Below are 11,889 nucleotides of genomic sequence, written 5' to 3'. Positions count from 1 at the left end.
AATGACAATATCTCTTCGGGGGTGTAGTCGTTCTGTCATGTCAATATCCCCTGAGGGGTGTTGATATATTCGCTCATCGAGAAGGGTTTTCATCATTATTCCCTTGGGAGTAAAGAATACTTCCATATTGTTTATGTTCTTTGTGTCGTTCTTTTTCTTTATCCCTAACCTTACCACTTTCCCAATGTTTTCCAGCGGAAAATTATGAAAAGACAAAATACGACATGGCACAAACCTCCGATCAGCATGGAGAACATGCCATTTCAGCAAATCGCTACTGATTTCTAATTCCTCATCACTATTTCGTACAGTAAAAAAGGCTATCGTTATATGTATTTGCAGCGACAGATCTGTAGGCAGAGTTGACTGATTCACTTATATTTCTAGAGGAATGAGTTTTAGTTTTTGCTCATGGCAAGATGAGAAGATAAACTGAATGAAGACTATTGATAAGAGTATAGCCTCTTTGTGCCGTTTTCATAAAATACTGTATAAAATAAATTGAAATCTGACTTTTAAAATAACTAAATTCTTGTCTAAAACAATTTTTTTTATCGCGGATTATCTGTTCACTTTAAGTATACCAACAGCGAATGTAAGCATCAAAACAAACAGCAAGTAGTGCGAACCAGACCCTAAATAGAAACGAGATAAAATTGCCTGAATCACTGGGTCAGTTGCATCGCCTTCTTCGTATATCGGACTCTGTTATCATTCTTGTGCCCGACATCAACAAAGAATGCAGCGCTCGGGCGTGGTGTGCGTTTAATTTTGGAAAATGGGATCAACCGGCTATTTATTGCTACTATTTGTCCTCGCTTTTTATCCTACCGGCCGTATTACTGCTGGGCAGTATTGTGAGACAAAAGATCTGTAAGTTTTCAACCGGATTCGAGTGGTTAAGAAGATACTCATAAATTGATTCGCTCTTTATGCGTAATTACACAGTGAACCATTCGCCAAATCCATTACTGTCAATGCTGAAGAGACGATCAGCGTGGAGTATAACTGCTTCGGTCGAAATTGGAAGAAAGTTCGCGTTCAATATCCGACCAACAACTGTTTCGTAAGTATATATATTCAACGATGGTATTTAGCATCCACTGCGAAAAGTTCTAGTTAGAATGTCCAGCCACTTAATCTGTCCCACGCTAAGGAATGCGTCATTTGATAACATATTATTGTTCATGTTACTATTTTTATGCTTAAACTGAACTCGTGATAAGCTCTACAGAACGTCATAACCTACAAGGGCAGATGACGCTACTTTGTCGTAGCTTTGGTATGAATTCTCGATAGCGCAGTTTCATGGAAGTAGAGAGAGTTGCAAAATTCAGCCAGTTAGTTTTGATCCTACTCTCGTTAGCTAAAGATGCAACTGTTGTACCAAATCTTGGTTTTATTCCTGTTGGACACTGCCTTCGGCAAGTTCTGTGAAATAGAAGAAAAGTAAGATCGCCATTCTTCTTTTCATAATGTAAAACTTCCAAATTTATACTTTTACCCTCATCCAGGACACCAATATCCAGAGCATACACGACAGACGTTAACCATTATGTCAAGTGCTCGTACAAGTGCAGTTGGGGCTGGCAGTCAAAAACCATACCGTCGACGTGTTCCGAAACGACTTGTCATGTAATACTCCGAACTTTTTCACCGACTACTTGGATTTCCCCATTTTAATCGTTTTTCACACCCCTACAGCTGGACTATCGAGTGACGAGGAAGCAGGGCTGCTGCGCTGGATACTATGGCAACGGAACGGAGTGTATTCCAGTGTGCAAAGACGGGTGTGAGAATGGTCGTTGCACTGAACCGGAAGCGTGCACCTGTAACGCGGGCTATCAGATGCAGAACGGAAAGTGCACTCCGCAGTGTGCTAACTGTGAGCATGGCAATTGTGTCGCGCCGAATCAGTGCATCTGTGATGCTGGGTTCGCGAAGAATAATGCCGGCCGTTGCGTTCCGAAGTGCAACGAGGATTGCGTGAATGGGGTTTGTAACGAGCTGAATCAGTGCGTTTGTCGAGATGGATTCTATTTCAATGAGAAATTGTTGGAACTTGGTATTAGAAATAATACGGTGTGTACGGCGAAGTGTGATCGACCATGTATTAATGGAGTGTGTTCCGGTCGTAACCGGTGTGAATGTTTGTTCGGGTACGAGGTGACCAAGTACGATCAGTTTACCTGTGCTCCGGTATGTGATCCCACTTGCTCCAATGGACTGTGTGTGGCGCCTAATAAATGTGTTTGTAATAGTGGTTATAAAAAAGAATTGGATCATTGTGTCCCCGAGTGCAATCCAGGATGCGTTAATAGTTTGTGCAGTGAACCGGGTGAGTGCAAATGTTTCCAGGGTTATGAAAAGTCGAATGAGTCACACGTTTGTAATCCGATTTGTCATCCGCCTTGTGAGAATGGTGCATGCGTTGGAGTCCAACATTGTATATGTTTTCATGGCTATCGCCAACTGAATGCTAGTATGTGTGAACCGTTTTGCAACCCTAAATACATCAACACTCATAATGGGATCTGTGTCGCACCAAATGTATTACGTTGTAACGAAGGATATTCGCTGTCGGAATCACCCGATCAAAAGCTGACATGTACTTCCAGATGTGATCCAAAGTGTGTCAATGCCAGCTGCACTTCCGACGGCATCTGCAAATGTCATACAGGATATCAACTGGGTGCTGGAAGCAACCATGAATGTGAGCCTGTTTGTAACCCCCCATGTGAGAAGGCAAATTGCGTCGCTCCTGATCATTGTCAGTGTGAAAGTGGCTATCGAAAGACACCGGAGAATCCTGACACTTGCACTTTCTTCTGTAACCCGGAAGTGGTTGACTGTTCACTAGGAAACTGTACCGATGTAGATACATGTGAATGTCCCGACGGGTTCGATCTGGTGGAGGATACTAACCAAATCCTTCGATGTGTACCACTCTGTGAACCGCCCTGTGTAAACGGCAACTGCGTCGAAAGCAACGTTTGTGAATGTCTTCCCGGTTATCAGCTATTGAACGCTACCATTTGTGAACCCATTTGCGATGTCGATTGTCAAAATGGTGTTTGTACAGGGCCAAATCAATGCAGCTGCAACAATGGATTCGTAAAGACTAACGAAACTATTTGTGAACCACATTGTGATGCCGATGTCATTAACTGCACATTTGGAGTCTGCGTCCAACCGAACGATTGTCAATGCCACAGCGGTTATCATCTTAATAATTCCAGCTGTCAACCAATCTGTGACCAGCTCCCACTGAACAGCATCTGTTTTGCTCCTGGTAAATCCCGATGTCTGGATGGCCACGAACCAGGAAATGATGGGAACTGCAGTCCCGTTTGTGAGCAAGATTGTGGAAATGGAACATGTAGTGCTCCAAACACCTGCAGTTGCGATTCCGGCTATCAGGTTGATGAAACCGCTTCCTGTAACTCGATCTGTGAAGATAAGTGCACCATCGAGGCCGGAGTTTGTGATGATTTGCTGTGTATCTGTAACGCAGGATACGACAATCGGGAAAGTATCTACTTCTGTTCACCTGTTTGCAATAACTGCCTCAACGGAAATTGTACTGCTCCTGGAGAATGCGAGTGCTTCGAAGGATTCGAATTATCCAACAGGACGATGATTTGTGAACCTGTTTGCGCCGATTGCGCTGATGGATGCTGCATTTCTCCCGGTGTTTGTCAGTGTAAGGAACCTCAAGCCGCCAGTGCGAGTGCAGAAAACTTCCCCTGGACAATCGTTTGGTGTGTAATAGGGGGAGCGATTACCTTGGCCGCTGCATACATTATAATCAAATACATCAAACATAAAGGAATAGAACATTCCTATAAATGTGAATGTAATTTCTACCGCACATTCTTAAGATCGGTATAACAATTTCAATTTTTCTTTTTAGATGATCCCAGTTTGGAACAAACTTCAATTTCTGGAAGCCTTTGAAGCCTGGCAATCTATTATTAGACAGATAGTCCCATAGATAGACTCCTATTGGCGCAGTGACATCTGGGAAAAAAGAGTAAGATGGAATGCGACATGACATATGTTTACTGAAAAAAACATTAAAAATATAATTAGTTGTAAATATAACGAAATTTGGGAGTTAATTTTGACCAAATTTGAGGGGTATAATTTATGAATGGAGTCTAAGAATACCGAGGTGCTTATTATTAATGAAGTGAAATTTTCCAGTTAGAAAACTAAAATAGACAGTAAACAGGACCAAATCTCGTTTTCATTTGAAGTCTAAATAAGATGAGTAATAGCTTTCCCCGCAGTCTACTGAATAATGAAATACATCAGACCTGAACCGTTAAATCGATACTATTAGTTTATTTTCCGCCTTCTCAGATGACTTCAACTAACAAACTTCTTAGCTTCCCTAGCGAATCAGCCAAATCATAGCAAATTTCGTTAATATGGTTGCCGCATTAAATTCCCATTAGTGACAACCTTGATCGAAATTATTATACACTCATTATGCTCCAGTGAGAACTCTAATTGAAAGCTTTTTCCGAAAATCGGTCCTCTATTCACATGGGAACGGCCTTCCGGTATCAATCATTCATCACATTAAAAGCTTAATGGGTGCAACCACTTCCCTTCCTCCGGCGGCTTTCTTCCGTCTGGAAAATTAATCCGTAGGTAGTCCATAATTGGTATTTAATGTGGAAGTGAAAACTCATTAATGAAACCCATCAGACGATTCATTTAAATGGGAAGCGGATCCCGGTGATCCAAATGAAAAATCAATTCTAGAATGAAATGTGTAACGAGTACATTATTGTAAATATGTAAATGTATATAGTTATAATTTAACTTAGTTTTTTTTATATTATTAATATTTAATTTTCGTTGTTCATGTTTACCGCGTTCATAAAATCGAGCTGCTACGGTAGCGCGAGAGAGACTTCTTTAAAATAGACTTGCTATAATCCACTTGAGTTACCACCGTTCTTCGCACGCGCCAATTTGTAGTTTGCTTTGCCTAGCGTCGCTACCGATGGGAGTGTAATTTGGCTACCGAAAGAGGCTATCGACCTTATCAAGAGTTCACGAACCCTTGCATCCTTCGGTGAAGAGTCTGTTTCACTCTGATGGCTGGCAAGAGACAGGCTGGCACACTTGAAGCCACCCGTAGAAATGAGATGCTGTTATGCAGCTGGGGAAACTCGGGACTGTTAATGCGAATTCGAGAATGTCGCTATTGTCCACTTCGTGGAAAATACGTCAGATCCGCTAACGAAGACCTTCAAACCGCGGTTAATCTGAGGATTCTCAAAGCCCAATAAACCACTTTGAACTAATCAGTGGAAGAGGCAAGAGTGGTTCGTCATTTGTTCGCGCCGTGATGTGTTCAGCGTGGTAATTAAATTCGGCCTTAAAAGTTTCACCAAGTTCAATAACCAGTTTCCCTTCCCTAACAGAATAGCAATTGATAGTACAACCCAATTAGCTTGGCGATTCTTGTGTGCGCGCCGAAGAAGATTTTAAGGTAAACCCGTAGTTTTGGTTACCAAAAAAAATGTGCTTGTGCTTATTTGTTCCCGTGCAACGGCAATCTATTTCACAGGTTCGTGGCAGCCGTCGAACGTCCAAAGCATCACATCTCCTCGTTGGTAACCACTCTTGACCCCACGGTTCGTCTCAAGGTTGGTCCCGGTGGTACACGTGGCCGGAAGAAGGCAGCATCCGTCAAACCGCGCCTTGGCAGGACCATTCGACTACCGAAACGCAGTACCAGCACACCCAGTACATTTTCCGGTGACGACCGGGAGATTTGGCGGCACTACCCCGCCAGCAGTCCACGAATCGGCGGTGAAGATTATCGTCGTACACTAGGCGCGATCAGGAGTGATCGCACGTCGCATCAGCAGCAGCAGCAGTAGAAGCAGTCTCCCGCCCAACATCGTCACGTAAAACCTAGGTCGTGAGTAGAGTGTTTTTATGTTTGTGATGTCCATGCGCATGGGGTCACCGTAGACGGCCGTACCCTACCGTCAAGTTTTGCCATCCGTGGCTCGCCCATATAGATTGCCGTTCAATTAGCACAGCACTGAACAAAGCACACCTCGAGAGGACGCACAATGGGTAGTATTGCGTCGCACTAGATAGGAGAGAGGATGATTGAAGGGAAGGGAAAACTGCCTAGCTAGGTTGAAACGAATATCGGAATGAGAAACTGAAGGAGGATTGTATAAATAAATGTATTGATGTAGCGAAAATGTGCTGTTTGCGATATAGCAGAAAAATGCATCCCGTAGGGTAAATGTACTGATTGTCGTTTTGGTGAAGTTTTTCAGTTCTAGTTAAATCGTGTCGTGTTAGTTTTTTTGGTTGTTTGTTCTTTTACTGGGGAGGTTGGCCCCGATACCATCCGGAATCACTCTCTAGTCGAACTCTGGTTGATCGAATTGGCGGTTTGGACTTTGCCAGTGATGATAACAACCCGCGAGTGTAATCTTCGTTTCGGAATAAATTCGCATTAGCCGTTTCGGATTATCTTTGGCTCGTATAGCACGCGGATCATCGACGCGGACGGACTGTGTCTCCAGCTAACTTGCTTCCTTCCTAAAGAGAGGAAAACCAGAACCTTCTCCCGAGGGGTCTCACTAGGCCGGGCAGCTCTATAACAGGTGGGTGGTCTCTCAACTGAGAGTGGCGCATAAACCACCCACTTACCTACCTCGGAGGCTCGTTAGGCTGGCCAGTTACATTGGCGCCCAACAATACCAGGCTTTTAGTTTCGTTGCAGCCAAGTCACATTGGCACCCAACAAAACTAGTTTTTTTTAGTTTTCTTACCAATTTCGATTGGTGTTCAAAGAAAACGAAAATTTCTGTGCAATACAGGTTGGCGAAAAAAGAAGTTTTTTTGTGTGGTAACTTTTCCTCTGAAAAGGGGACTTTTCTCAATTGTACATATCATTTCCATTATTTAGTTAATCCATATTATATATTTGTTATTTGCATGTTAATTTATTTTTTCCAATCATTACATTATATTTTCTTTGTTATTTATTGGTTATCCTAATATAATCTAAGCTTTTTCGCATTTATAATTACATTATACGTACGCCTACATCACCTTATTACTTGCTATAACGGGGTGAATGCTACAAAATGAATCGACTTTTCCCACACGCGGAAGATCTCAATCAAGAAGAAGTTGACTATGAATTAATGATTCGTGGGCAACCAGAAGAGGTATTTAAACTTGACTTACCAGGGAAACAAAGGCAGCTAAGAAATTTGTTCAGGGAAGATCAACAGGAATGTCGAAACTATCGGTCATCTCTGAATATCAGGGACGAGGGCCCGTATATAGAAGGAAGAATCGTGAATTTAGAGAAGGCATTGTCGAGAAAGGTGGAACCGAAATTAGAATCTAGAGTACTGCATTACTGGTATCGGGTGAAACGGTGTTTGGCTTCCAGTGAAGAAGAAAAGAAAGAGAGGAGGGAGCTAACACGACGAATTGAGAAGGTTATGGTAGATTTTCAGTTTGGACCACCGCTGTCCCCGTATAAGGACCAAATTAACAACATTATCCAAGGGGCCGAAGGGGGTACAGCCATGTCAAATCAGGTAGGCGGGTTTACACTGCCGACAAACCAGGGGACTCAGGAATTCATCCTCCAAAATCCGCCAGACACGTCGAAGGGGGCAGTCCAAAAACAAACTCCAGTGATTGATGGCCCGATGATCACGGTTTCACAGGAAGAATGGACGAATATGAAAAAGACACTGGTAGAGCTGATGGAACAGGTCAAAACCAACAACGTGCGGAACACAAGAAGTGGGTTTCATGAAGCTACGAACTGGGAAACACAACGCCACGAAAGAGAAGAGATGCGCCTCATCGACCAGGGAAGAACCGGCCAGGATAGAGTTCAACCCCCGCGCGACCAATTGCCAGGTTTCTCGGGACAGGACCAGGATACTGAATCGAGCGACAACGAAGATGGAAGGCGACGACGTCAGTGGAACAGAAACAGCGTAGAAGACGAGTGGTCCAGTCACGGAAGCTATCGATCGACAAGACAGTTGGGTTGGCAACCCGATATCCCACAACGCAGAACGAGACATGGTAGACGAGATGAAGGGTATGGACGCGTGGAAAAATGGAAGTTGCGATTCACGGGAGAGTCAAGGTCCCTAACAGTAGAAAACTTTCTATACAAGGCGAGAAAGTTAGCAGAACGGGAGGGTGTATCCAAGCAAATCTTACTGAGAGACATCCATATGCTACTCGAGGGGGCTGCGTCGGACTGGTTCTTTACATACGTGGACGACCTGGACACATGGGAGGTATTTGAAACGAACATCACCTACCGGTTCGGGAACCCGAACAAGGACCAGGGGATTCGGTCCAAAATCCAAGAGCGCAAGCAACTGCGGGGAGAATCGTTTATCGCTTTCGTGACAGAGATCGAGAAGCTGAACCGAATGTTATCCAAACCACTTTCGAGGCGAAGAAAATTCGAAGTGATTTGGGATAATATGCGGCAGCATTACAGATCAAAAATCTCGATCGTCGAAATAAAGGATTTGCAGCATCTCATTCGGCTTAACTATCGCATCGATGCAGCAGACCCGCAAATGCAACAGACAACGATAGATAATCAAGCACGCCGCCCGATCAATCAGATCGATGCAGATTGCAGCGACTATGATAGTGAGCATTCCGCGCCTCTGAACATGATGAGAAGTCGACCTAGCAGGGAACCCGCATCATCCTCCGGCACGAGACCAACCTCTCGCCAATCCCGCGATCTACCGGTGAGAATAGATCAATCGAATCAGCAGCAGATACCAATGAAATGTTGGAACTGCCAGGACGAAGGGCATGGTTGGAGGCAGTGCACTAAACCAAGGTTGATTTTTTGCTACGGCTGCAGAAATTTGGGGAGAACAATCCGCAATTGTGAGCGGTGCTCGAGCACTTCCGGTTCCAGAACCAATCAATCGCACCAGGGAAACGAATAAAGGGGTGGGAGTCAGGGAATTCGAGCACCCCGACTGATAATGAAATTCCCGATTTGATACGACAAAATATGACATACGATCCATTACTGCAAGTGTATCATATAAAAATACGAGTGAGTAGATGCCCACATCTTAGAGTGAAAATATTTGAAACAGAGATAGAGGCCCTTTTAGATTCTGGGGCAGGGATAAGCGTATTGAACTCCCTTGATTTAGTTGAGCGATACGGCTTGAAGATTCAGCCGGCATCGATCCGTGTCTCCACCGCAGACGGCACAAATTACAAGTGTCTGGGGTTTTTGAACATACCGTTCACATATAAGGGGTTGACTAGGGTAATACCAACCATTGTGGTTCCGGAAATTTCTAGGGAACTGATACTGGGGGCAGATTTTTGGGAAACCTTTAAGATAAAACCCATGATTGATTTGGGAAAGGGACCGGAAGAACTAGAGACCGTTAACTCGAAGAATGAATCGCTACTGTGCTTCACGATTGAACCTTCTGAGATCCCACCAGAGGAAGTAATCAACGAGGAATACGACGAAACTCTGGACATACCGGTATACGAAGGCCCTATCGATTCAACTCCAGATCCGGAAAGCATCGAAACGGAGCACACTCTCACGACGGAGCAACGAAAACAACTGACGGAAGTAATCAAAAGCTTCGAGCTGACGTCCACTGGGAAACTCGGAAGAACACACTTGATAGAACACGAAATAACGCTAAGAGAAGGAGCCGTACCGCGCAACCCACCGATTTACCGATGCTCGCCGTATGTCCAAGATGCGGTGAATCTGGAAGTGCAGCGCTTCAAGGAATTGGATGCCATCGAGGAATGCTACTCCGAGTGGACCAATCCCCTGGTACCCGTGCGTAAGAAAAACGGTAAAGTTAGGGTGTGTTTAGATTCGAGGAAGATCAACAAACTGACGATTAAAGACACTTACCCAATGCGGAATATGCAAGACATATTCCGAAGATTGGGAAAGGCAAAATATTTCTCTGTGATCGACCTCAAAGACGCCTACTTTCAGATCCCACTGAAAGAGGAAAGTCGAAATCTCACAGCTTTCCGCACAGCAGAGGGGGTTTTTCGATTCAAGGTGTTACCTTTTGGACTAATTAATGCTCCATTCACTATGTCCCGTCTAATGGCGAAAGCGATAGGATTTGATTTAGAACCTAGAGTCTTCGTCTATCTAGACGACATAGTTATTGCAGCAGAAACGTTCGAGGAACATTTAAAGCTGCTACGAATCGTCGCGGAACGTCTTCGGAAAGCAGGTTTGACCATATCGCTTGATAAGTCCAGATTCTGCCGTAAACAGGTAATGTACCTAGGGTACCTGTTAAGCGAAAACGGCGTGGCAATAGACAGTACTCGAATTCAACCAATTCTTGACTATTCTCGACCCAAGACTCAACAAGATATCCGGAGGCTGATGGGGTTGGCAGGTTTCTACCAACGGTTCATTAAGGACTACAGCAGAATGACCGCTCCGATCTCAGACTTGCTGACCAAAGAAAATAAGAGGTTTACCTGGACAAAGGAAGCCGAAGATGGGTTCAACGAGTTGAAATCGGTTTTAACTTCAGCACCAATCCTCGGAAATCCAGATTTTTCTAAAATGTTCACTATTGAGTCAGACGCGTCTGATCGAGCGATAGGCGCCGCTTTGGTTCAAGAACAAGAGGGAGTAAACCGCGTGATAAGCTACTTCAGCAAAAAGCTTAACCGGGCACAACGTCGCTACTCCGCAGTGGAAAAAGAATGCCTTGGAGTATTGTCGGCCATTCACCATTTCCGACATTATGTAGAAGGAACGAAATTCCGGGTCGTCACTGACGCCAGAAGCTTGCTGTGGCTGTTCAACCTCGGTACAGAGACCGGCAACGCTAAGTTGCTGCGATGGGCATTGCGCATACAAGCGTACGATTTCGACCTAGAATATCGGAAAGGCAAGGCGAATATCCTGGCAGATTGCCTATCTCGATCGATAGCAGTAGACACGATTACTTTGATGCAGGTCGACCCCGACTATGAGGATTTGGTCGAAGAAATACGAGGTGATCCAGCGAAACACAGCGACCGGAAAGTAATCGACGGGAAGGTATTCCAGTATGTAAAGACCGGCAGTCGACAAAGCGATCCACGGTTTGCTTGGAAGTACTACCCCCCGAAGGACAAACGGCAAGAAATTATGCAGAAGGAACACAATAAAGCGCATTTCGGTTTCGACAAGACCTTGGCTTCCGTGAAGGAGCACTTCCATTGGCCGAAAATGAGCGACGACGTCCGTAAATACTGCCGAGAATGCCTACGATGTCAGACGAGTAAGTCGGGGAATGTGAACGTCACACCGCCGATGGGGGCACAGAAGCCAGTCGAGTATCCGTGGCAGTTCGTGACATTGGACTACATTGGACCATTACCGCCGTCTGGACGAAATCGAAACACCTGTCTTCTTGTTGCCACCGACGTGTTCAGCAAATTTATCCTGGTTCAACCGTTTCGAGAGGCGAAGGCTAATTCCCTGGTAGATTTCGTCGAAAACATGATCTTCCGACTGTTCGGGACACCGGAGATCGTGTTGACAGACAATGGCTCCCAGTTCGTATCAAAGGCGTTCAAAGACCTGTTGGAATCCTACCACGTTTCGCACTGGTTGACGCCCGCCTACCACCCACAGGTTAATAACACGGAGAGAGTCAACCGAGTTATAACAACTGCTATTCGGGCCACATTGAAAAAGAGCCACAATCACTGGGCGGACGACATACACGATATCGCAGATGCAATACGGAATGCAGTACATAACTCAACTAAATACAACCCGTACTTCGTCGTGTTTGGTAGGAATAAAATTTCTGACGGACGAGA

General features: G+C 44.7%; 1 protein-coding gene across 1 annotated transcript; it reads left to right on the top strand.

The window, feature by feature from the left end:
- Nucleotides 1-949: 949 nt before the first annotated feature.
- LOC131689488 (fibrillin-1-like) lies at nucleotides 950-4,319 on the top strand. The gene is made up of 5 exons (XM_058974599.1): nucleotides 950-1,066; nucleotides 1,227-1,449; nucleotides 1,515-1,635; nucleotides 1,705-3,856; nucleotides 3,914-4,319. Exons 2-5 carry the CDS (start codon nucleotides 1,373-1,375, stop codon nucleotides 3,955-3,957), a joined length of 2,394 nt encoding a protein of 797 aa, XP_058830582.1. The 5' UTR covers nucleotides 950-1,066; nucleotides 1,227-1,372; the 3' UTR covers nucleotides 3,958-4,319.
- Nucleotides 4,320-11,889: the final 7,570 nt, after the last annotated feature.

Source organism: Topomyia yanbarensis, chromosome 3 (assembly GCF_030247195.1).
Source record: "Topomyia yanbarensis strain Yona2022 chromosome 3, ASM3024719v1, whole genome shotgun sequence".
NCBI lineage: Eukaryota > Metazoa > Arthropoda > Insecta > Diptera > Culicidae > Topomyia > Topomyia yanbarensis.
Note: the sequence above shows the minus strand (reverse complement) of the source record. Positions and strands in the feature narration are given on the sequence as shown.

What these genes read in the sequence shown, in the direction of transcription:
- LOC131689488 (XM_058974599.1), top strand. Translation starts at nt 1,373, where the DNA reads ATGCAACTGTTGTACCAAATCTTGGTTTTATTCCTGTTGGACACTGCC. An exon ending in GTTCCGAAACGACTTGTCAT is followed by an intron (nt 1,636 to 1,704) that starts GTAATACTCCGA and finishes ACACCCCTACAG; the next exon opens with CTGGACTATCGAGTGACGAG. An exon ending in ACATTCCTATAAATGTGAAT is followed by an intron (nt 3,857 to 3,913) that starts GTAATTTCTACC and finishes TTTTCTTTTTAG; the next exon opens with ATGATCCCAGTTTGGAACAA.